This window comes from Hemiscyllium ocellatum, chromosome 11, assembly GCF_020745735.1.
Source record: "Hemiscyllium ocellatum isolate sHemOce1 chromosome 11, sHemOce1.pat.X.cur, whole genome shotgun sequence".
Taxonomy (NCBI): Eukaryota; Metazoa; Chordata; class Chondrichthyes; order Orectolobiformes; family Hemiscylliidae; genus Hemiscyllium; species Hemiscyllium ocellatum.
This window is the reverse complement of record NC_083411.1, coordinates 36,411,363-36,438,672: the sequence shown is the minus strand read 5'-3', so window position 1 is coordinate 36,438,672 and position 27,310 is coordinate 36,411,363. Positions and strand designations below refer to the sequence as shown.

General features: G+C 39.7%; 1 protein-coding gene across 1 annotated transcript in view; it reads left to right on the top strand.

The window, feature by feature from the left end:
- mtmr8 (myotubularin related protein 8) overlaps window positions 1–24,307 on the top strand; it is a 61,105-nt gene extending 36,798 nt beyond the window's left edge. The window contains exons 10-15 of the mRNA XM_060832126.1: window positions 483–608; window positions 4,724–4,773; window positions 8,648–8,848; window positions 9,909–10,037; window positions 11,751–11,877; window positions 22,866–24,307. Of these exons, the coding sequence (XP_060688109.1) occupies window positions 483–608; window positions 4,724–4,773; window positions 8,648–8,848; window positions 9,909–10,037; window positions 11,751–11,877; window positions 22,866–23,189 (957 nt within the window). The 3' untranslated portion in view covers window positions 23,190–24,307. The remainder of the gene's footprint in view (window positions 1–482; window positions 609–4,723; window positions 4,774–8,647; window positions 8,849–9,908; window positions 10,038–11,750; window positions 11,878–22,865) is intronic.
- The last annotated feature ends 3,003 nt before the right edge of the window (window positions 24,308–27,310 follow it).

Here is a 27,310-nt window from a genome sequence, read left to right as displayed (position 1 = left end):
TGGAATCATATATATGCCAGACCAGGTGAGGACAACAGATTTCCTTCCCTAAAGGACATTAGTGAACCAGATGGTTTTTCTGACAACCAACAATGGTTTTGTGGTCATCATTAGACCCCTAGATCCAGATTCATTATTGAATTCAAGTTCCACTATTCAGTATGGTGGGATTTGAACCCAGAGCCCCAGAACATTAACAGAGATTTTGGATTCATAGGCAAGCGATAATGCCCTTCAGCCATTGCCTCCTCCAATGGGTTATACTATTCTTGCCAAACTTTTTTTTTCAAATTGTATTGATAGTGAAGTATTCTTAACAATAGCCCTTCCTGCACACTTCTTCTCTCCTAACATACTGCTATTCTGTGGTTTTAATTGATTATCACTTTATTGGAAAGAAGGAAAAAAGATCAAATTTGTACAAAAAAAGGTACTTGTAGATGACCTGTTTAAAGTTGCTTGTATTTTTTCATTACTGATAGGCAGTGTCTGAAGAAAAGGCCAGTGTGTTAGTCCATTGTTCTGATGGGTGGGATCGTACTGGTCAAGTTTGCTCGTTGGCTGCTCTTCTCCTGGATTCCTACTACCGGACAATAAAGGGATTTATGGTGAGAGTGTACATTGTGAACGCGAGTGTTTGAGAATGTATCTACTTTGGCTATTTCAAAAGAGGTTTTGTTGTACATTTTTTTAATCAGATTACGATATGTTTCATAAATGATCAAAACACATCTGACCAAAAAATGATTTTTAGACCCTATAATTATGGCATTACCCTGGATTATGCAGAACAGATGATGCCCAATTTAATTATTTATCAGGCTGTACTCTAGAAGGGGTGAGGACGGGTTGGACTTGGGTTGAGGATCAAAGGTGGTAGCACTGGCTCCATAATTTGTTTGAGCATTTTGATGGGGTGGGAAGAAAACCACATTTGAATTATTCTTCATAGTTATTCAATCAATTTTGCATTAAAATGTTCAGGTATAGACAAAGCAGTGTTCAATTATAATCTCACAGTGCAGTCCTACGTAGTTCAATGATTTTAATAATCTGCCAAGACTTTATGTTCCCATACAAAGCAATGCTGAGGTACTAAAGAACTAATGGTACTCAAGGGACTCAGCAATGATCAGCACTTTCAAAAAAAGGAGAAACTTATTTTTTTTGTGCTGGAAGCTGCAAAAAAATGAATATTTGTTTAAAAAACATTTTTTTTTTCTTGCTCCTTGTCTTTTATTTTAAATACTAACATTTTTCAAAAACATTCAAGTGCTGTTGGATTTTTAGGGGCAGTTTGCCCTGTGGTGCACACTGACATATTCACAAAATGTTTACTAGATAATATTGAACTATTGCCAACTTAAATAATTCTTTCTTCTCCCGGATGTAGTGGTAGTAAGGCCAATATTGTGGTGTGTTGACTGTACGCTGACTGAAATAATAACAGTTTGAAGTTGAATTACTTGAGCTGAATAGCTCAAACTTTTTTAAAGGAAATGTTTTAGCTGTTTTATTTGTAAATGTTATGACTTTCAGTTTCTATGTTTTTTTTTCTGAACTTTCATCTTAATCGCATTAGTAATTTAGCGTCATAGAGATGTACAGCATGGAAATAGACCCTTCGGTTCAACCCGCCCATGCCGACCAGATATCCCAACCTAATCTAGTCCCACCTGCCAGTATCTGGCCCATATCCCTCCAAACCTTTCCTATTCATGTACACATCCAAATGCCTCTTAAATGTTGCAATTGTACCAGCCTCCACCATTTCCTCTGGCAGCTCATTCCATACACGTACCACCCTCTGCATGAAAAGGTTGCCCCTTAGGTCTCTTTTATTATCCTTCCCCTTTCACCCTAAACCTATGCCCTCTAGTTCTGGACTGCCCCACCACAGGGAAAAGACTTTGCCTATTTACCCTATCCATGCCCCTCGTGATCTTGTATACCTCTATAAAGTCACCCCTCAGCCTCCGACACTCCAGGAAAAACAGCTCCAGTCTGTTCAGCCTCTCCCTATTGCTCAAATCCTCCAACCCTTGCAACATCCTTGTAAATCTTTTCTGAACCCTTACAAGTTTCGCAACATCTTTCTGGTAGGAAGGAGACCAGAATTGCATGTAATATTTCAACAGTGGCCTAACCAATGTCCTGTATAACTGCAACATGACCTCCCAACTCCTGTAACTCAATACTCTGACCAATAAAGGAAAGCATACCAAATGCCACCTTCACTATCCTATCTACCTGTGAATCCTCTACTAAGGAGCTAAGAACCTGCACTCCAAGGTCTCTTTGTTCAGCAACACTCCCTTGGACCTTACCAATAAGTGTCTAAGATTTGCTTTCCCAAAACGCAGCACCTTACATTTATCTGAATTTAATTCCATCTGTCACCTCTCAGCCCTTTGGCTTATCTGATCTAGATCCCGTTGTAATCTGAGGTAACCTTCTTTGCTGTCCACTACACCTCCAATTTTGGTGTCATCTGCAAACTTACTAACTGTACCTCTTATGCTCACATCCAAATCATTCGTGTAAATGACAAAATGTAGAGGACCCAGCACCGATCCTTGTGGCACTCCACTGATCACAGACCTCCAGTCTGAAAAACAACCCTCCACCACCACCCTCTGTCTTCTACCTTTGAGCCAGTTCTCTATCCATATGGCTAGTTCTCCCTGTATTCCGTGAGATCTAACCTTGCTAATCAGTCTCCCATGGGGAACCTTGTCGAACGCCTTACTGAAGTCCATATAGATCACATCTACTCATCAATCTTCTTTGTTACTTCCTCAAAAAACTCAATCAAGTTTGTGAGACATGATTTCCCATGCACAAAGCTATGTTGACTATCCCTAATCAGTCCTTGCCTTTCCAAATACATGTACATTCTGTCCCTCAGGATTCCCTCCAACAAGTTGCCCACCACCGACATCAGGCTCACTGGTCTATAGTTCCCTGGCTTGTCCTTACTATCCTTAAACAGTGTTCTGGCATTTGTTTAACAGGAATGTTTCATGCAATGGCAGTTTTTTAAAACTGATATAAGGAATAAAGAACAAAGAACAGTACAGCACAGGAAGAGGCCCTTTGTCTCACCGAGCCACTGCCGACATGACACCTTTTTTAAATTAAAAAGCTTTTGCTTCTACACAATCTGTATACCCCTATTCCATCTATTCATGTATCTGTCAAGATACTTCTTAAACATTGCCTCATCTGGCAACATATTCCAGTCACTTAACACCCTCTATATAAAAAAAAACTGCCTCACATCTCCTTTAAACTTTCACCCCTTTATCTTAAACCTATGTCCCTTCGTAATTGACATTTCTAGCCTGGGCAAAAGACTTCAACTATGCATTTGGTCCATGCCAGTCATAATTTTGTAAACTTCTGTCAGATTGCCTCTCAGATGCCAGCAGTCAAGTGAAAACAGACCAATTTCTTTGTCCAATCTCTTCTCACAGCTAATACCCTCCAAACCAGGCAATACACTGCTAAAATGTAAATAAAAATATAAAATGTAAAATCCCATTTAAAAATTGACTTCCATTTGAGTAATCCCTAAAACTACTGACACGTTTAATGGGTATTAACATAATGCCATATTTTTTTTTGTTGGAAGGGGCCTCTTAAGTTTGAATGCAGAGGTATTTAAACTTGTTTGCGTGACATGTGGCAACTTAGAGGCTTAGTGTACAACAACTTTTGGATTGCAGATGTGCTTTGTAGTGGGTAAATATCCCAATTTCAAGTTATTCTATCTCTTTTAGCATTGAGTCTCTTGGCAAGGTAACCTATCAATTTATTATTTCTGCATTTAACCACCTGGGTGTGGTTGGCAGGATTTGGTCTCCTGACTGATTCTTCAATTATGTTTTATATTAATGACTTCACTTTTTCACTTTTATTGTAAAATTCTGGCATTGTCTTTCATGCATTGGAGAGAGTAGGTCCGAGAATGTTTAGGTAGATTTCCCACAGTGTGGAAACAGGCCCTTCGGACCAACATGTCTACACCGACCCTCCAAAAAGTAACCCACTCAGATCCATTTTCCTCTGTCTAATATACCTAACACTATGGGCAATTTAGTATGGTCAATCCATCTAACATGCACACCTTTGGACTATGGGAGGAAACTGGAGCACCCGGAGGAAACCCTCGCAGACACGGAGAATATGCCCAAGGCAGGACTCTGGTGCTGTGAGGCAGCAGTGCTAACTGCTGAGCCACCGTGCCGCCCAACATGTGCAGGAAGTTTTGACATTTTCAAACTACTTCCATACCCAGATATTGGTAGAATTATGATCTTCTGAAAAAAAATCAATTTTTGTAACATTGAAGACTGAAACTGTGAAAGTAACTAGTCAATGTGGGGATAACACTGAGGAAGGTTGATCCTTAAGTATGACTGAGAGGTTTGACCGTGTTTGATTGTAATCACAGAAGGAATTAGGAGGAGTAACCTCATGGTTGAATTTTTGAGCAGTATTTGAATTTTCCAGATGTGGAATGAGGAGCTGCCCCAAAGTTTGAAGCCTGGACCTAAGCAAAACTGATGTCATTTACATAAGGATTTAGAGAGAAATTAACTATTTCAAAGGAATCTTAAATCATATATAGCTCTTAAATTGCTGATTGAAATGTAGAGGAACTGCACGTGAATCTAGAAAATTATTTACAAAAAATATAATTGTGTTTATTGTTTTCAAGGTTCTTATAGAAAAAGAATGGATCTCAATGGGACACAAATTTTCCCAAAGGTAATCAGCTGCTTTTTCATTGTTATTTGTGTAAATGTGTGTGAATTGATTTAGTTTCTCAGTTATAAAAAAAATTTCAAGCGTATTGCAAAGTAGTGGTAAACTTCCCTGGACAGTTGAGACTGTGGTGCTGGAAACGCACATCAGGTCAGGCAGCATCCGAGGAGCAGGAAAATCGATGTTTCGGGCAAAAGCCCTTCATCAGGAATGAGGCCTGAATCTTCCCTGGGCATCATGGTGTGTAAAGACATCACAAATCACATGATCACATCGTATTATTAAGTCAGATGAGACAGAATGGTCCAGTTCCAATTGTTGGTATTTGTATAATTTGTTGATCTCAGTCAAGATGATAGTGAGTTAACTTAAATATGTTTGGGTTATAGAAGATAAATCTAACATCTGTTGCTGTCAAATTACTTCTAAAAGTGCAGATGGTTGAGATCTTGCTGTCAATTACAGGAATATCATTTTTTTCTCTCTTGCTCAATTTCTCTCTCTCTCTCTCTCTCTTGTTCAGACGCTCATTTTTTTCTTATCTCACTTCAGTTTATCTTTTAAACTGCTGAGACCCCGACATAGAAACAAAAGCTGCTTAGGTAGGCAGTGCTTCTGGAGTTGTACTCAGTGAAAGTTGGCTGTGATGTGAACAAAACATTGTAACTAAAGAATGTCAGATTTGAAGGCTGACTGTAATAGGTTTGTGGGTTTATACCAATTATTTTGATTATTGTGATAAACCTTTCAGTCTGGTAGCATAGCCAATCTGGGTTAGAAATTTATGGGTTCTTGTTCCTCTCCTGTACTTGAATGCGTGAGGTACTGCAGTGAAGATTGTTTCTGTTTCAAACCTGACCCCATGAAAGGGCAGACAATGTGGTATTGTTTTGAAGAAGGAGATGCCCCCTACTGTGAATCCTTTCTCAATACTTTGCAGTTCAGGAAATATTGCTGAGTGACAATTGCCTGCCTGTTCCTGTTTCTTATATTTTTAGGTATGTTACTTAGTCCAAAATTAATCATTGTATGAATTTAGTAGGTGATTTCTTTCAATAGAAAATCATTTTTTGTTTTAGCAGATTTGTATTTCAGCAATGGCTGACAAGGACAGAACGTCAGGTCCAGTTTTGGCTTCTTCAAACGATAAATAGCTGTACATTAATCCAGGATTTTGCTTCAGCAGATCAACTGGCCGTCATCCATATCATCTGTTACCTCTAGACTCATGATTTTAAAAACCTCTATCAGAACTCCTCTTTAGCTTTTTTTCTTTCGAGAAAGAAAACTTCTTCAAACTATTGAAATTTCTCATCCATGAAACCATTCTTAAAATGTTTCTACACTCTCTCCAATGCTTTCACATCCTTCCTAAAATACAGCACCCTGAAATGTATGCAAAACTGTAGCTGAAGTCTAAAGTGTTTTGGACACATTCAGTATCAGTTTCTTGCTATTGTTCACAATGCTGTTATTAATAAAGCCAAGGATACTGTATGCTTTATTAATTGTTCCCTCCTAGGACTACTTAGATATTACCTTTCAAACCCACAACCACTTCCATAGAGAAGGACAAGGGCAGCAGATACAAGGGAATATTTTCACCTGCAAGTTCCCCTCCAAGCCACTCATCATCCTGATTGGAAACGTATATTGTCAATTGTTCAGTATGCTGGGTCAAAATCCTGGAATTTCCTCCCCAATAATCATAGGTCTACTCATGGTATATCAACTGCAGCAGTGGAAGAAGGCAACTCAGGATTACTTTCTCAAAGGCAACTAGAGCTGGGCAGTAAATGCTGGCCAGCCAGTGAAGCCTACATCTCATGAATGAATAAAGAAAAACTTATCCTGCTGTCTTCAGTGATCTATTCACATATACACCCAAGTCCATCTGCTTCTGCTCCCCTTTCAGAACTTATGTTGAATTGAGGGTTACCTCAGTTTCTGAATTTTCATCCTTGATTTCATTATGTCAGTTGATGAAATTTAGATTTTCATGAATAATTCTGGGATATCAAGTTTATCTCAATGAGGCCTACATCTGACTCCAGACCTTCAGCGATGGTCGACTTGTAACTGTTCTCTGAAGTAATCTAGCAAGCCACTCAGTCCATAGGCAATCAAATAAATGCTGCTCTTGCCAGCGGTGCTCACATGCTGTGTTAGAATATCCCTCCATGGGTCACCTCTCCTGAGCTCTGGAACCACCTCAAATTCTGCAATAGTCAGTGAAATCTGCACTCCTCCAGTTCTAGCTTTATTTTTGTACGGCCAATTCATTTCAACAATGTCTTTTGCTGCCAAGCTGGAATGCTCTCCTTAAACCATTCTGCCCAGTTGCTTCTCCTTACAGATATTCCTTATAACCACATTTTTGACCATAGTTTTGATCAGCTGTGCTGATATCTTCTCATGTAATTCTGTGAAGATTTTGTTGGGTAAATCTTTTCTTTGTAAAATACCCCAATAGGTACCATATAATGTCAAAGGCATTATATAAATTCCAAATTGTTTACAGGGAGTGGAGAGAGTGCAACCAAGGTCTCTGTTCAGATTACTATCCAGTGTCTTCTGCAAAGAATGTACTTTGTATGTATGTTGTGAAGAGGACAGTATTGAGCTTTGATATTTGAAAAGCTTGTTGTGGTTCTGTTTGCCGAGCTGGGAATTTGTGTTGCAGATGTTTCGTCCCCTGTCTAGATGATATCCTCAGTGCTTGGGAGCCTCCTGTGAAACACTTCTGTGATCTCTCCTCTGGCATTTGTAGTGGTTTGAATCTGCTGCTTCCGGTTGTCAGTTCCAGCTGTCCGTTGCAGTGGCCGACATATTGGGTCCAGGTCGATGTGCTTATTGATTGAATCTGTGGATGAGTGCCATGCCTCTAGGAATTCCCTGGCTGTTCTCTGTTTGGCTTGTCCTATAATAGTAATTTTGTCCCAGTTGAATTCATATTGCTTGTCATCTGCATGTGTGGCTACTAAGGATAGCTGGTCGTGTCGTTTCCTGGCTAGTTGGTGTTCATGGATGCAGATCGTTAGCTGTCTTCCTGTTTGTCCTATGTAGTGTTTTGTGCAGTCCTTGCATGGGATTTTGTACACGACATTGGTTTTGCTCATGCTGGGTATTGGGTCCTTTGTCCTGGTGAGTTGGCTGAGAGTGGCTTTTGGTTTGTGTGCTGTTATGAGTCCTAGTGGTCGCAGCAGTCTGGCTGTCAGTTTGGAAATGCTCTTGATGTATGATAGTGTGGCTAGTCCTTTGGGTTGCGGCATGTCCTCGTTCCGTTGTCTTTCCCTTAGGTATCTGATGATGAAATTGCAGGGGTATCTGTTTTTGGCGAATACATTGTATAGGTGTTCTTCTTCCTCTTTATGCAGTTCTGGTGTACTGCGGTGTGTTGTGACCTTTTTGAATAGTGTCTTGATGCAACTTCTTTTGTGTGTGTTGGGGTGGTTGCTTTCGTAGTTCAGGACTTGGTCTGTGTGTGTGGCTTTCCTGTACACCTTTGTGCTGAATTCTCCGTTCGGTGTTCTCTGTACCATCACATCTAGGAATGGGAGTTGGTTGTCCTTTTCTTCTTCTCTCATGAATCGGATTTCTGTGAGTGTGGCGTTGATGATCCAGTGTGTGTTCTCTATTTCTGTGTTTTTACTGATTACAAAGGTGTCATCCACATATCTGACCCAGAGTTTGGGTTGAATTTGAAAAGCTTGTCATGATACATGATTGCATGTTAAGGTGTTGAATCGGACAAACATATGTGAAAACAGGTCTTACAGATCTGCTTGGAAGAAAAAAATAAATACCATTTCACTTTAGAACTTCATTATATGTGAGATTGGACAGTCTTATTAATTTCTTTTCAAACCTTTTACAGATGTGGGCATCTAGAAGCTGACCCTAAAGAAATTTCTCCTGTGTTTACCCAGTTTATTGAATGCACTTGGCATCTGATGGAACAGTTTCCATGTGCTTTCGAGTTTAATGAGAAGTACTTGTTGGAAATCCACGACCATGTTTTTTCTTGTCAATTTGGCAACTTCATTGGAAACTGCCAGAAAGAACGCCATGAGTTGAAGTGAGTAGGAAGACTGTGCATGTTGCAAATGAGTTAAGCCTGAGTTGTTAGGGTTCAGAAAACCTTATTGAATTTGTGTTTATTGCGACACTAATACCCTATTTAGTCATCAATCGTAACAGGTAATGTGTTTTAAATTAGATTGAAATTGCATTTATTTATTTTTGACAACTAGTTAAAAAACTTCAGCCCAATACTTCAGCCCAGCACAGTCCTTTGTCTGAAATGTTTGGGACCAGCTGGTTTTCGGAATTTGGAACTTTTCAAATTTCAGAATAATTAACAGTTCAGTGGTGAAATTTTAAATAATCTGACTGAACAGCAGACTCACTGTGACAGAATTGAGACCTGCCAGTGCTGGGCCACGCCCTCACGTCCCATCTGAATGACACGCATCAAATGGGTGGGGAATTGGGTTAACTGTATGCACATCAAACGACCTTGTTAATGAGACAAAAACTAAACAAAAAAACCTTCGGAATTTGGAGCTTTTCGGATAAAGGGTTGTCTACCTGTATTATAAATCCCTTGATTAATGGTGATTAATTTGCAGTGACAATCATGAGGAGCTATACCAAAAGTCCTGAATTTTACCAAGTTAGCTAACCTCAGTCAGGACAATGGAAGTGCTACAGGTTCAACAGCTCTAACTAGGAAACAAGTCCAAATCTTAATGGCTGTGTATATTTTTCTTAATGGCTGTATATATTAGTCTTGTGTGTGCAAGACTGTTGAGGTCATGTCTGTGATGTTCTCCATAACTGAGTAACTTGTTGACAACTGCTGATTCAGCTCATGTTTGTAAAGTGGTCACTTGTTTGAGGTAACCGAGAGCTCCAATACTCACTCAACTGTTTTGCATTTCACGTTTGGAGCTTTCAGAAGCAAAGGAGAGAGTTTGATTTGAAGTCATTGCTTGCATGTCAATTTTCAACATTGTGTATTATGTTTGTATTTTTAATGAGTTGAAAATCCTGCAATTACACTATCAAGTTTAAATAATTGCCCAACTAGATACTAAAATTGGTTCTACATTTAGAAATAATTTTTGTGGTTATAGGCTTCAAGAGAAAACTTATTCCTTGTGGCCATTCCTGTTGGCAAAGCAATACCTCTATCAGAATCCTTTGTATAAATCCAGTGCAGTCAACATTGTGTTAAAGCCCAATACTGCCCCTTTTAACTTCAAGTAAGTATACTTCAGTTCCTTGATCAATTACTCATTGAAAGCAATGCTGTCTGTAATAGTAGCTTTTGTTGCTGCTAATACAATATCCCAAATGTAACACTTTAGCAGCAACAAATAACATGCAGAAACAAATTTATAACATATTATAACATGATCTGTATTTCGTTGGGGGGAGGTGAGGAGAGTTGTGAATGGCAGAAAATTGAATTATTAAAATTGTTCTTATGCCTTTTAATTAGTTGATCATAGTCCAGTAATACTCTATAGGAGCAATTAATAGGAAGGTTAAATACTTTAAAATCTAAACCTACCTTAGTTCTTTCCATATCTAATTTCAATAGCTGGATGCTGCTGGAGGGAAGGGCTAGGTCTAACTAACCTACTGTTGGAAGGCAAATTGATCACTTGAATCATTTAAGGAAACTGTCTGCCTTCAGTTCTGCCGTATTTTTATATTTCACTTGTGGAGTCTGAAATTCCTGGACCTAAAGAATTGTCCAATAATAGGCCAGAAAGGATAGATCTATACTATACCTTTCGGGCATTGATTGTGAACCAGAAAGTGTAGCAGTGTTTCCTTCAGACCCAAAAATTCTACCAGCTGCAAATAAAACAGCTGCAATCAGCTGACCCCATTCCTGATGATGTCCAGTTTTTCCTGAACAGTGCAATGTGAGACTTGCCTCGCAGATGATCTTTGACTGTTTTTCCAAATGTCAATCAGGTGGAAAACCTGTTGATAGAAGATGAAAGATATCCTGTGGAAAATATGCTGCAGGATGTTAGCAAGAGTTCCCACCCCTCCACCCCAGCTCTTACCTCCCTACCTATCATTGTGATTCTAAGTAAATATTGGGGTTAGTGTGTGTGTGTGTGTGTGTGTGTGTGTGTGTGTGTGTGTGTGTGTATTGACATCTGTATTTGACTTGGCTGCAATGCTGTTCATGTTTGAGTAAGACTCGTGTATGAGTAGCAGTCACTTGCCAGAGTTAAATGGGAACCTATGAAACCATACTCACTATTAGTCAGCTGACAATCTTATAGGCGGCTCACTGTCGTCTTATCGAGAGCAATTAGGAATAGGCAATAAATGCTGACATAACCAGTGACAGACATTTCCCATGAATAAATCTTTTAAAATTTACACAAATGCATCTTGTAATAAAATGCTTTGTTGATGGCATTAATTTTTCCACTGATGAAGTAATTTTCTTGTCTTATGTCTTGCTTATGTCAAGTGTAGACCTTTTGTTTAAAAGAAACATAAGTCGCATATTGCATTTCAAATAAAAGAATTGGCCAGCATGTTCCTTTTTTGCCGTTGCTGCCTTTAAGCCAATGCTGGGGTCAGTGAATCACCTGACTTTAAATTTCCCTTTATGGGATACTAAATTCTATTGTTATAATCTACATGTACAGTTCTGTATGATTTGGTGCTTTGGAAGATCCACAAAGTATTCAACTGATTCATTTTCTTAGACTGAAACCTCCTTTTATTGAGCACCTAATATGTTTGCTATTCATATTTTTATTATATTCTGATTTGTAATAAAAATAAGTTTAATAATTGTCAGGGGTTCCTTAAGTTTCTATTTATTCACATAAGCTTTGAAAATGATCAATTCCAAAATGGTTGGTTTTGACTGTGAAGGCTTATTGCCATTTGTTGAAGTGCCACTATCTTTATACAGTTGAGTCTGTTTTCTTGATCAGGTTCTGGTGTGGTATGTACAACCGTTTTGATAAGGGAATGCAGCCAAGACAATCAGTTGTAGATTGTCTGCATGCTTCAGTGAAACAGAAAACAGACTTCGAAGAAACTGTCGCAGACTTAAATCAGGTAAGTAAAGTTAAAATTAATTCATTGGAGTTCCATGATGCAATACACCAATTGATGTCACACCATGGCATTCAAATCCAAATTTCTAGTTGCAGATTGCATTCCGAGTTACAGTGCTACATTTTGCCTAAACACCTGAGTTCAACAAGTAAAAGTCAGTCAGTTTTTCTACTCTTATTGTGTGCATGGTCTTCACGTTAATCACATCATTAAGAGTGAGACTCCACTGCCTGTGTGCACCTTTCAGTTTCTCCTACACTGACTTCTTCTCTGTCAGCAACCATCTAATATGACCTCATGATAACTGTTATGCTCTGTCCAAGCACTTTCAACATTTTACAAAGATAGAGACAAAATAAGCTAAGAGATTTTTCCTTTTTAAAAAGAAACTGTAGTTTATATTAATTTCTATGTCTCTTCAAACAGTGGTACCTTATTTCCGTGCCTTATTCAATTTGCGCTGTTCTTAGAGTGATTGCAGCACAGAAGAATTTCATTTGTCAACTTCGTTCTGAAGTGGATTGGTGCTGGAAAAGCACAGCAGTTCAGGCAGCATCCGAGGAGCAGGAAAATCGACGTTTCAGGCAAAAGCCCTTCATCAGGAATACAGTGTATGAATTCTCCTGAGGATATAGTAAAGGAGGAGTCCTTTGCAATTCTGAGAGAGTGTGGCCCTCAGCTGAGGCAGGGCAGACTGTAGAGAGGTTAGGTGCCGGTGCATTGCTGCGAGCGTGGAGCGGAGGATCCTGTATTCCTGATGAAGGGCTTTTGCCCAAAACATTGATTTTCCTGCTCCTGAGATGCTGCCTGAACTGCTATGCTTTTCCAGCACCATTCTGCTCCAGATTCTGGTTTCCAGCATCTGTAGTCATTGTTTTTACCTAGTTGATTTTAACCCTACTGCAAATCCTCTTGCAAGGATGCCTGCCTTGAAGAAAGTTTCCTCCCCTCTCCTGTATTCCTGATGAAGGGCTTTTGCCCAAAACATCGATTTTCCTGCTCCTGGGATGCTGCCTGAATTGCTGTGCTTTTCCTGCACCACTCTACTCCAGAATCTGGTTTTCAGCATCTGCAGTCATTGTTTCTACTCTTTGTCAACTTAGTGCCAGGTCTCTGTGACAGCAAATCACCTAGTCACGTTACACCATCATTTTGTTTAAGCCCTGCATGTTTTGTCTCTTTAGCTATTTATCCAATTCTTTTTGAAAATTGCAGATGAATCTGCCTCCAGCAGGTACTCGCCAACACACACTCAGCCATTGCATTCTAAACCATAACAAAATTTGGTAAATTGGAAAAAAACATTCCCTAACTCTGTGCTCAACAATTCTCAACCTTCTGCTAACAGAGGCAGTTTACCACTGTCTATTTTGTTTACACCCCTCATGACTTTAAATACTACCAAATTACTTCTAGATTTTTTTTATGACAAACAGCTTCAGCTTCTCCAATTTATCCTTCTACTTGATCAGCCCTGGAACTATTCAAAATCTTTTCTACACGCTCATTAAAACCTCCATTGACTCTATGGCTCTAACTTTCCTTAAGTTGAAAGCCCAGAATTGTACTCAACAGTCCAGTTGGGGCCAAATCAGTCTTGTTTTACAAATATTAATAACATTCTTGCTTCCATACTCCAAGCCTGCATTTATAAGGCCCAGGACCCTGTTTGTTTTAACAATTCAGTTTGTCCTGTAAGACAAAAACAAGAATTAGGAGCAGGAGTAGACCAGGAGTTGTCCTTGCTACTTCATTCAGTATGACATGACTGACCTGGGGTTTCAACTCCACTTCTCTACACATTGCACACATTCTGTGGTTCCTTAAAACATCTGTGACCTGCAACAATTTTGTGCACATATTCCCCTGGTTCTATGCAGTCACTTTGCATCATACAGTCATGGAGATGTACAGCACAGAAATATACCCTTCCGTCCAACTCGTCTATGCCGACCAGATATCCGAACCTGAACTAGTCTCACCTGCAAGCACCCGGCCCATATCCCTTCAAATCCTTCCTGTTCATATACCCATCCAGATGCCTTTTAAATGTTACCAATTGTACAAAACTCCACCACTTCCTCTTGCAGCCCATTCCACACACTCACCACCCTCTGTGTGAAAAAGGTGCCCCTTACGTCTCTTTTATATCTTTCCCCTCTCGCCTTAAACCTATGCCCTCTAGTTCTGGACTCCTCACCCCAGGGACACCCCCACTTTGTCTGTTTACCCTAACCATGCCCCTCATGATTTTATAAACCTTTATAAGGTCACCCCTCAGCCTCTGATGCTCCAGGGAAAACAGCCCCAGCCTATTCAACCTCTCCCTCTATCTCAAAACCTCCAACCCTGGAAACATCCTTGTAAATCTTTCCTGAACCACTTCAAGTTTCACAACATCCTTCTGATAGGAAGGAGGCCATAATTGCATGCAATATTCCAACAGCAGCCTAAGCAATCGCCTATGTAGCCTGAAAATGACCTCCCAACTCCTGTACTCAATACTCTGACCAATAAAGGAAAGCATACCAAATGCCGCCTTCACTATTCTATCTACCTGCGACTTTCAAGGAGCTATGAACCTGCGCTCCTCGGTCTCTGTTCAGCAACACTCCCTAGGACCTTACCATTAAGTGTATAAGTCCTGCTAAGATTTGCTTTCCCAAAATGCAACACCTCGCATTTATCTGAGTTAAACTCCATCTGCCACTTCTCAGCCCATTGGCCCATCTGATCAAGATCCTGTTGTAATCCGAGGTAACCTTCATCGCTGTTTACTACACCTCCAATTTTGGTGTCATCTGCAAACTTACTAACTGTACCTCTTACGCTCACATCCAAATCATTTATATAAATGACGAAAAATACTGGATCCAGCATCGATACTTGTGGCACTCCACTGGTCACAGGCCTCCAGTCTGAAAAATAACCATCCATCAACAGTCTATCTTCTACCTTTGAGCCAGTTCTGTATCCAAATGGCTAGATCCCTGTATTCCTTGAGATCTAACTTGCTAAACAGTCTCCCATGGGGAACCTTGGCTCCATTATCAACCTGTAGGGAACATCATTGTATTGCAGTCTCCAGCCTGAATTACAACCATTCATCGTTGCCCTCCAAACCCTGTCATTCGGCCAATTTATTTTTAATGCTGCCACTGTCCTTTTTTCCTAGGGGCTTCAGCGTAGTCAGTAAGTGTATTATATGGCACTTTACACAAAACAGAAGAAATGGGAGCAAAAGTGGACCAATGAACTATTGAACTAACTTTGTCATTCAACACTAATCTGATGTCCACAATCTGGCATTCTTAGGATCAAAACCATTTCAGATTTTAGGTCTTCTTTGATTTTGGATTGCACATCGTTTTGCACAAAGCTATCACTGGTTCCACCGGCTTAGGTCTCCAAGAATGGTCTCTTCATTTCTGCACTTACTCTGTTCTTGGAAGAGTGCCTAGATTTCTCTATAGAAAAATATCCAGTTTCAACAGATTTTTGATAGCGTGTCTGTGAGACCCATGGCCGTTGTGACCATGTAACTAAAATTCCAAGGATGTAAAGCCCAGAGCACTAGATGGAAAGTAATTTTCTCCAGTCTTATTTTTGGAGTGATGGCATGCTGTTGTCTGTAGGGTGACTATTCTCCTTCAATTTAAAAGTTGTTCGGGTGTACTTGGGTCTGTTCTTGTCTGAATTCTGTCTTCTGAGCTTTCTTTTTTTTTGTCTTTTTCACACATAGAATGTAGAGACACACACTTTGTGTCAGCAGACTCTGGATGTTTCCAACTCTGCTGTTGAACTGCTCAAGGGCTTTTCTTTGGCAAAATTTTCTGAACTTTCTTAGTTCTTTGTGCTGTTCGACCTCCAATTCTCCCCCTTCCTGCTTCAAAAACCAATATTGTATCACACAGCACAATGATATATAGAGCCCTTGATTTTTACATTGAACACCTTTCCTGCTATTTCAATTATAGCAGTCCAAGTCTAATTTTAATTGATAGAGCCAAGAATGAAAAATATGTAGTCTTTTGCAGATGTGAAAACCTGACCATGGAGGGAGAGCTGAGGGCGGCACTGTGGCTCAGTGGTTAGCACTGCTGCCTCACAGCGCCAGGGACCCATGTTCAATTCCATCCTTGGGCGATTGTCTATGCAGAGTTTGCACATTCTCCCCATGTCTGAATGAGTTTTCTGTAGCTGCTCCGGTTTCTACCCGTAATCCAAAGATGTGCAGATTAGGTGAATTGGCCATGCTAAATTGTCAATAGTGTTCAGGGATGTGTAAGTTAGGTGCATTAGTCAGAGGTAAATATAGTATAATAGGGTAGGATGGGTTAATCTTCGGACGGTCGGTGTGGACTTGTTGGGCCGAAGGGCCTGTTTCCACACACCCACTGTGGGGATTCTGTGGTACAAAACAAATTTCCAGAGTTGGTGCTCATAAAGTAAATGTGACAGTTGCAACATGGGCCCAAAATTTCCCACGTGTCAGGGAACAGAGTAATGGTTAATGGATGTTTCTCACGCAGGGTGAAGGTCTATGATGGTGTTTCCTGTAGGTCATTGTTGGGAGTCTAGCTTTTCCTGATGTGTATATAGCTGATTTTGATATTAGAGTACAGGGCAAAATTTCAGAAATTGCAGTTGATTGAAAATATTGGGAACTGTGAGGAGGACAATGTAGAACTTCAAATGTTGATGGTTTGCACAGATACGAACTATATGATGATCAATATGGAGAAATGTAAAGTGATACAATTTGGTAGGAAGAACATAGGCAAAGTGAAACAGGGGTAAAAAATGAGGTCTGCAGATGCTGGAGATCACAGCTGAAAATGTGTTGCTGGTTAAAGCACAGCAGGTTAGGCAGCATCCAAGGAACAGGAAATTCGACGTTTCGGGCATAAGCCCTTCATCATTCTTGATGAAGGGCTTATGCCCGAAACGTCGAACTTCCTGTTCCAAAGTGAAACAGGGGTCCAACTCTAAAGAGGGTGCAGGACCACACGGACCTGTGTGTATAATTACTTAAATCATTGAAGCTAGCATAATGATTGCAAGAGCAGTTAATAAAGCACAAAGTATCCTAGGTTTTATTAATCAATATCTCAGCTGATAGCAATGATCCTATGATGAATGCCACCTGTGCACTTTCACTTCCGAATGTTTCAAATTGCACGTATGTATATATGTGCATTCAAAATCATGACAGGTTAGGATAGAATAAATAGGGAGAAAATGTTCCCACTCAGTTTAGAAGGAGAGGGGACTGATGTAAAGTAATTAGTAAAAGATGTGAGACTGATATGAGGGAAGGCTTTTACACAGACAGTGGTTAAAGTCTCTGGAAGGTACTGCCTTAGAATGTATTTGAGGCAAGTTCAATGAAGGCATTCAAAAGGAAATTAGATAATATCCTTTTCGGATAACGTGCAGTGTTGCAGCAGAAGAGATTGGCAATCAGTGAGATACTCTGAGACAGTGCAAACAAAATGGGCTGACTTGCCTCTTGTGTTGTAACAATTCTGAGTTTCTATGACCAAGCAGATGAAGAAAAGACTGAACTCCACGCAGCTGAAGTGCTGTCATTACTTCCATGCTGCCATAGGAGCCAAAGCTCAAGGAAGTGCCACGAACTATCGACAATTTGATCTCCCCAAGGAGGGGGGAGGGGGAGCACAACGAAACACAGGAACTAAAGTTGTCTCGTAGAGAGCTAGGATCATGGCGATTAAATTCTGTTTTGCAGGCTAGCCAACTGATAGACTATAGTCTTTGGAACTGAGATTATGAACACCTGAGATGTGAGATGATATTGGGGCAGTCTGATTTGGAGTTCTCAACTTGTTTAGTTTACATAGGACATAGTACAGTACAGCACAGTTCGGACCCTTCAGTCCTTGATGCTGTGCCAACCTTTTACCCTACTGTGAGATCAAATTAACCCACACACCCTTCATTTTGCTATCATCCATTTGCCTATCCAAGAGTCAATTAAATGTCCGCAATGTATCTGACACTATGCACCCATCTCTTTCTGTGTAAGAACCTACCTCTGACATCTCCTCTAAATCTTCCTCCAATCACCTTAAAGTTATGCCCCTTGTGATAGCCATTTCGCCCTAGGAAAATGTCTCTGGCTATCTACTCTGTCCTTGCCCCTCATTATCTTGTACACCTTGTAAAGTCACCTCTTATCTATCTTTTCTCCAATGAGAAAAGCCCTAGGGCCCTCAATCTTTCTTCATAAGATATACCCGCCAGTCCAGCCAGCATCCTGGTAAATTTCCTCTGCACCCCCTCTAAAGTTTCCATATCCTTCCTATAATGAGGCAACCAGAACTGGTGGTCTATATAGAGCTGCAGCCTAACCTTGAGGTTCTTAAATTCAGTTCCCCTGCTACTGAGAGCCAACATACCATACGCCTTCTTAACAGCCCTATCAATTTAGGTGGCAACTTTGAGGGATCTATGGACATGGACCCCAAGATCCCTCTGTTCCTCCACACTGTCAAGAATCCTGCCTTTAACCCTGTATTCTGCATTCAAATTCGACCTTCCAAATGAATCACTTCACATTTTCCAGGTTGAACTCAATGTGCCACTTTTCAGCCCAGCTCTGCATCCTGTCAATGTCCCATTGCAACCTACAACAGCCCTGCACACTATCCAGAACTCCTCCAACCTTCGTGTCACTGGCAAACTTACCCATCCTTCCTCTTCCTTATCTCCGTCATTTATAAAAATCAAAAAAGCCTGCTGGTGGAGAGAAATTAATAGCCAGATATTTAAGGTAGAGAAGCTGAGTCCCTCATCATGAAGACAATGTTTAAAAGATTTTTATGAATTGCGATGATCACTGATGTCAACATAGATTGCTGAGGGAATTTGTGGGCTCTGCCTTATTTGTATCTATTGTTTGATAGTACAGTATTCATAGTTTGCCTACTAATGTATGTGTCCCTCATACTAATTCTGAATGTTAGAGTGCAGGATAGATTGTACTTAAGATTACATCTATGACTCTTGCATAGTAAAAAAATTGTTTGCGAGTTTTGAGAAGATTTGTAGCTCAGATTGAGGTTCTGGGTGTAAGTTTGCTCGCTGAGCTCGAAGATTCATTTCCTCACCATACTAGATAATATCAATAGTGAACCTCCGGTGAAGCACTGGTGTTATGACCACTTTCTATTTGTGGTTAGGTTTCCTTGGGTTGTGATATCATTTCCTGTGACAATGTCATTTCCTACTTATTTTTTGAGGTTGGTAAATGGGGTTCAAGTTGATCTGTTTGTTGTTAGAATTCCGGTTAGAATGCCATGCTTCTAGGAATTCTCGTGCATGTCTCTGTTTGGCTTGTCCTAGGATGGATATGTTGTCCCAGTCATAGAGTCATAGAGATGTACAGCATGGAAACAGAACCTTTGGTCCAACCAGTCCATGCCAACCAGATATCCCAACCCAACCTAGTCCCACTTGCCGGCACCCAGCCCTTATTCCTCCAAATCCTTCCTATTCATATACCCATTCAAATGCCTCTTAAATGTTGCAATTGTACCAACGTCTACCACTTCCTCTGGCAGCTCTTTCCATACACGTACCACCCTCTGTGTGAAAAAGTTGCCCGTTAGGTCTCTTTTGTATCTTTCCCCTCTCACCCTAAATCAATGCCCTCTAGTTCTGGACTCCCCGACCCCAATGAAAAGACTTTGTCTATTTACCCTATCCATGCAGCTCATAATTTTGTAAACCTCTGAGGTCACCCCTCAGCCTCCGGTGCTCTAGGGAAATCAGCTTCAGCCTGTTCACCCTCTCCTTATAGCTCAAGTCCTCCAAACCTGGCAACATCATTGTAAATCTTTTCTGAACCCTTTCAAGTTTCACAACATCTTTCTGATAGGAAGGAAACCAGAATTCATGCAATATTCCAACAGTGGCCTAACCAATGCCCTGTACAGCCGCAACATGACCTCCCAACCCCTGTACTCAATACTCTGACCAATAAAGGAAAGCATACCAAATGCCGCCTTCACTATCCTATCTACCTGCAAATCCACTTCCAAGGAGCTATGAACCTAGCAACCCTCCCTAGGGCCTTACCATTAAGTGTATACATACTGCTAAGTTTTGCTTTCCCAAAATGCAGCACCTCGCATTTATCTGTTTTGAACTCCATCTGCCACATCTCAGCCCAATGGCCTATCTGGTCAAGATCCTGTTGTAATCTGAGGTAACCCTCTTTGTTGTCCACTACACTTCCAATTTTGGTGTCATCTGCAAACTTACTAACTGTACCTCTTATGCTCACATCCAAATCATTTATGTAAATAATAAAAAGTAGAGGACCCAGCACCAATCCTTGTGGCACTCCACTGGTCACAGGCCTCCAGTTTGAAAAACAACCCTCTACCACCACCCTCTTTCTTCTACCTTTGAGCCAGTTCTGTAGCCAAATGGCTAGTTCACCCTGTATTCTGATCAGTGACATCCCTGACCCGAGCACCTGGGAGACAGCATACCATCTGGGGATCCCGTTTTCGGCAACAGAACCTCCTATCTAATCCCCTCACAATAGAATCCCTTATGACTATGGCCCTACGAGTCTTTTTCCTACCCTTCTGAACGGTAGTGCCCGACACGGTGCCATGATCTTGACAACCGCTGCCCTCCCCTGGTGAGCCATTTCCCCCAACAATATCCAAAACGGTATACCTGTTTTGGAGGGAGATGACCGCAGGGGACACCTGCACTGCCTTCCTACTATTTTTTTCTGTCTTTTGGTCACCCATTCACTGTTTCCCTCAGCAATCTTAACCTGTGGTGTGACCAGTTCACTAAATGTGCTACCCACGACCTCCTCAGCATCGTGGATGCTCCACAGTGAGTCCATCCGCAGCTCCAGAGCCGTCATGCTGTCAAACAACAGCTGCAGCTGTACACATTCTTGCAAGTGTAAGAGTCAGGAATGTCAGACACGTTCCTAAGCTCCCGCATCAAGCAACAGTCACATGCCATGGGTCTGAGGTCCCTTGCCATTGTAAGCTTAGCTTTATATGAACTAACTAAAACCAAACAACACACTTAAGTAAATGAAAAAGAAAGATAAGAAATAAAAGCTTTACTGTACAAGGTGTTTTTCTTCCAGTTAGAGGAGGGGGGCGGGAGGGAGATACTACACGTGTAGTATCTCGGGTTTAGCACTGCCCAAATATATATTAAGCCCTTACCTTCCCGGCAGCCCTCGATTCACTCCTCCTTCTTTCCTCGCCGCTCTGGCAAAATGGAGGCCTGACTCCCGAGGTAAGTCCCTTTTTATGCGGGTAAACTTACCCTTCCCGGCAGCCTTCGCTTCACTCCTCCTTCTCTCCTCGCCACTTTGGCAAAATGGAGCCTCATTAATCCTCTTTACTATTCTTCAAAAAACTCAATAAAGTTTGTGAGACATGATTTCCCACGCACGAAGCCATGTTGACTATCCCTAATGAGTCCTTGCCTTTCCAAATACATGTACATCCTGTCCCCCAGGATTCCCTCCAACAACTTCCCCACCACCAACATCAGGCTCACTGGTCTATAGTTCACTGGCTTGTCCTTACCACCTTTCTTAAATAGTAGCACCACATTAGCCAATCTCCAGTCTTCCGGCACCTCACCTGTGACTATCGATGATACAAATATCTCAGCAAGAGGCCCAGTAATCACTTCTCTAGCTTCCCACAGAGTTCTCGGGTACATCTGATCAGGTCCTGGGGATTTATCCACCTTTATGCGTTTCAAGACATCCAGCACTCAAAGTGATGACCTTCCTCATCTGTATATAAAGATATTAGTGATAGTGGGTCCTATCTTTTTGTGGCTAATTGATGTTCATGTATCCTGGTGGCTAGTTTTCAGCCTATTTGTCCAATGTAATGTTCTTAAAAGACCCCACACAGACAACAAAAAAAATGAACGTCATTTACAAAATACCTTGCAAGAACTGTTACAAACACTATATTGAACAAACAGGCAGAAAACTAGCCACCAATATACGTGAACAAGAACTAGCCTCAAAAAGACATGACCCACTATCACTATTATCGTTACATACAGATGAGGAAGGACACCACTTTGGGACAACACATCCATCCTAGAACAAGCCAAACAGAGACACGCACGAGAATTCCTAGAAGCAGGGCATTCTGACCAGAACTCCATCAACAAACACATCAACTTGGATCCCATTTACTACCCTCTGAGAAAAAGAACAGGAAATGACATTGCCAGAAATGACATCACCAACCCAAGGAAATCTAAACACAAAAATAGGATGCAGGTCATAAAACCAGTGCTTCACTGGAGGTTCTCTGATGATGTTACCTCGTTATGGTGATGAAACGTCTGAAAATGAACCTTTCTGCTCAGAGAGCAAGCTTACTTTTTTTTTAACTTCTTTAAATCTGTGCACATTTTATTCTCTGAGTGAGTATTTGGGATTTCTAATTTGTCTACTATAAAAGAAAAAAATACAGGTCCCTTATTGAATTGTAAAAGACTGTGGCTCTTGCCTAGAATTGCAGCAGTTCAAAAAGGAGATCGAATCAATGGTGAAAAACTTTGCACACAGTTTCTTCTGCATTTGAAACTCTGTCACACACTGTTAAAGGAAAATCTGTTCTGTTTAAATACGAAGTTAACCATGATTGCTGAATTAGAATTCCATGCCCATGATTATGGGAAATTCTTTGCCCTCTGAATCACTTCGAACTGTGCTCTTGGTTTGCCTTCAAAAGCAGAGGAAGAACCATTGCTGTGACAAAGTTGTATAGCTGTTGGTATTTTAGGAAAGGTTAGAAATCTCTACCAATATATAAATCATGAGCAATTTTAAAATTGGTGTTTTAACTTACGAATTTATAAGAAAATAATTGGTGCCTTAATATATATAGCAGTGCACATTGCTACTTGCAACTTTTCTGATGCTTGTTCTATTTTTCTTACAACAGAAACTAACTCATCAGGATAAATCACATTCTGATTCTACTTTTATCTTACCAATGAAACTTTCTATTGAGGAAGATTCCACCCACTTGCAAGTAATTGGTGCTCCTCAGGACTATTTGGAAGAAGAACAGATGATGTTTACAAATGGCGCAGAAGAGGTAATTGAAACTGTTTCTGCTGGGAGCCAGGAAGTGGATAATGTAACAGACTCCTCTTTCACATGTCAGTCTACTTTGAATAACATTGACTCCCTTGAGCTAGTCAAGTTGAACATACATGTAGATGAAGACAACCATCAAATATCCCAAGATACGATTGAAAAATAATTACTTATCTCCATACAATTGTATGCATTTGTTCACAAATGTATTCATCTTGATATAAATATCATTTTTCAGAAGTGTCAGAAATGGAAAATGCCAGCAGATAGCCTTTAACAAAGGGAAAATACCGCAAGATCTTTCGGAGAACCTTGCTGCTTAAATGAGAGGATAGGTTTTAAAGGGAAATGTTATAAGACTTTGTGTGGATTCTCAGTTGCCAGAAGCCAATACAGAAATTCAGTGGACTGTTCATAATGGATAGGAAATTGTGCTCATTTTCCACCTGAATTCATTATGCATTTCTAGTGGTGAAATGCAGATGTTATGAACTGACCAGTAATTGAAGCCCGTCTTAAAATTTAATAGACCAATTTGAGTATGTTGCTTCATTGTAGTGTTTTAGTGTTTTACTACTGAAGAAGCCAGTGTTGGGTGTGGTGAACGTTTTTGAGAATCCTAAGCTGGCTGTTGTGTATATATTGTGTAAATGACCAATATGTTTTCTAAATTCTCAAAGTTTTAGATTAAATACTTTATATAAAGAATAAACATCATTGCATTTCCCTTTTTAATTTTTCTCCAGTCTTCTCCCCTTACCTGTCTTTCTGTTCCCCTTGTTCAGAAATAGTTCCATGGCTGCCACAAGCCCACTGATCTGTTGCCAAGTTGCCAAAGTGCCTGTTCTAACTGTAATCCAACAAAATAAGTTATTCTCCAATGATATTTGAATCTAATTCAGTTTGTGACAAATCTCTGCCACGTGCAAAAATTACTGCATCATAATTAGGGATAAGAGCTGACATTTTTAAGGCCAGCTACTCCCTTAACTAAGAGAATTCACTTGACCTATGAGATGTGGGGATTGATTCATGAATTTGTAGTCTTCGAGTGATTCAGAACCAGCTTGTATTGGAAGACGCTTTCTAGGCCAAATCATTGGAGGAAGCTGTATTTCAGTTTATTGTTTCTGCAAGACAATTTTTGGATTGTCCTGTTCTGTATATTGTGGACAGTATTGGTAATTCGCCAAAGGTTTAATAGCTCTTTGAGTGATTGTGAGACATTATCGTTTCATATTTTGCCTGCTGTTAAAATAGATTTGTTTTATTTTCTATGTTAGTCAGAGCCTGTTTCTTTATCAGACATCATGAGGAAATTTCTCAATGTCTCAATAATGGTTAGAATTTTACAAAATAAATCATAAAATTGCTATAAGTGGAATTTTATTATAAAATGCATCAATATACTTCTGTAAGACTGAACATTTGGTTCATACATCAGGATGGAAAGTAAGGGTCTTGTTAATACATTTTATTGTGATGAACAGTGCTGTGGTTCATGTTGGGAGTGCATTCATTTGCAAACTGGCTCCCATTCAATCAAGATTGCGCAGCACCACCTTTCTCTCAGGCTTTAGGTCACCCATTTGTAAGGGTATTAATATAAAGGGTATAAAGAGTATAGAAGGCATAGTCGAACTGTAGTTTATATCAGTACTCCTAATGGATACACCAAAGTCCTTCTGGACATCATTTAGTAGTTTTGCACTTTTAAAAGATATTGATTTTCCATCCTTGCAACCAAAACAATGTCATTTCATTTGTTATTTCGTCCAGTCACTTAACCTATCTATATTTTTCTACAACCACTTTTTATGGTTTCATCTCACAGTTTAAATTCCCACTTTGTATTATAGAAAATTATTTTACATTTTTTTTGTTGGAAATCTTCTATCAGGATTATTGGGTACCTGTCAAATCTATAAAAGCTGAAATGTCAAACCTTCATTTATATATGAATTAGCAAATGCTGATTTTTTTTTATTTACCAGAATACATGTTTGCTCTGCCCATACTTCACCAACTTATTTTATTTAAATACTTACAATAAAAGTGCCAGATTCTACACTCATTTGGCAGTCTGTGCAGAGATACTTGCACTATTACTTGGGGTCCCTGGATTTCGAAACCGCATAAACTGTGACTGACTCCCCATTTCCTCAGGCAGATGCTGAGGCCCTTTGAGAAGTCTTTTTAATAATTCTAAATTAAGACAACTGCCAGCACAGAATGAGAATTTAGTTTAAGACCTTTACAACTTAAATGGCTCAGTTGACTTTTATCTTGTTCATATATTCCTTTCTTAAACATTTTAAGGATAGTGTTACATTGAAATTGACTTGATTTTTAAATAGTGATTAAATAGACTTTAAGAAAATCTACCCAACATGAAGGCAACTCAATGAGCTTATGTAGAACGCGTCTGATTATTAATTTCTAGGTTTTTTTACTTGTCTCCTTTTGTGAATTGTAAAAGTTGTTGTCAGATCAAAATAAGCAAAATGGTTGACCTGCAGTCAGCAAAGGAACTTTATTTTTTTTTTAATTGTCATGTAGTTTGATTGCAGATCACTGTTTAATTTGTGCTAACTGCTTCTGTATAAGTTTGTTCTATAAGTTTCTATGGATAGCATGGCGCTTGTCATTGAAGTATTAATTGAGGCATGAACCATATGCATTCGTATACAGTATTTTCTTTCAGTTTTCCAGCAGCTGCATTGTTTCCTTTTAAACAATATTCAGTATTAATCTGTACAGTAAAATCAAACAGGGAAAGACTTACTGTTGCTGCTCAAATGTTGAGTAATTATTCAGTAAGCGAACAAAATTCCTTTAGATTTCACCATCGCTCTGAGTTATAATCTCTGAATTAATAGATGTTGAACATCAGCTCAAAACTGTATTTTTCTGAGCTGTTTTCTAATAGGGAAATTGCTCCTGCTTCTATGATTGTGATCAGCATTTCTTCTCGGCTACGTGAATGCATGACTGCACAGCACTCGAAGAACTCAATGCTCATGAGCTAAACAGACTGCCCCTGAGTAGCAGTTCCTTTAAGATTAAAAAAAAATTCTAAATTCTGCCTGGCAAATATTTATGACTGATCAAAATTTTAGTTTGGAGTTTACTGCATAGAAAGAAGTTTGGGATGTGCTTGAGAGATTGTTGTTGCCTGTGCATTTTTATCCTCCATTTTACCACCTATCCTTCCATGTTGTTGATTTGTGTTGGTGTTTAATTCAAGAAGCATTGGATGTCTTTTGTTATCATTTTCGAATTCCCATTATTTCTGAGGGTCTGATGGTAGCTGTAGGTAAGTTAGTTGTCATATGTCACTGTTGTTTAACGTGTATTTCCTGTTATAATTAAGTGATAGTGATCAGCAGAGGAACCACGGTTTATTTTTTTCTTTCTCCTTCTCACTTAAGTCAGAATGGTAATGATATTTGTACAGCCCTTACTCATTGCCCAAACTAGTAAATTTGAGTACTAATGGGTCAACTTTGCTATTGAGGGAAATCATTATTGTCAAATTTAAATTTTTCAACTTGTCACTATTGTATGCAGCAGTAACTCCAGCTGTAACTCTTTTTGACAATTTTTACCCTCCTGAAGACAGCCTTGCAGATGGATTTTTAACAAGCCCTTGATGTTTCGATACTTACTGAAATTTTTGTTCTCCATACAAGTGAGTCTGTGAGCTTTGGCAGTCTATTTCACCATTAGTACATTATAACCAAATTGGATGATATCCTCATATCACTATGCAGGTGTACTGTTTGTAGAGATCAATTGGTAATGACGAGGAACTGATATTCCCTCCATTCTAATTCAGGTGTAAAATGTGACTTGCCAGCAGGCTCTTATTCTACCCTCTGTCAGTGAGCACATTATTTTGAGCACTGGATTAAAATTGCAAGCAAGAATGCACACTGATTTTGTTTTATTCTCTTGTTGCCCCAAGAGGTTGCTGAGGTTAAAGTGCCAAATAACAGTACTGCAGATGTTAGAGATCTAAAGTGAAAAGTACTGGAGAAACTCCACAGGTCTGGTAGCATCTGCAGAGAGAGAAACAGAATTAATGTTTTGAGATCAGCATGTCATTTAGGATGGAGGATAGGAAATTAATTTTCATCTACTTCGTGAATATACATTATTATGTTGATAGTTTCCTATCCTTTATAATAGTTATTATGTGAATATCAATAATTCAGCTTCTGAACAATCTTACTCCCAACTGTGGAAATTGATGTGGTGGTACTTGAATGGTTAGTCTCTGTTTTA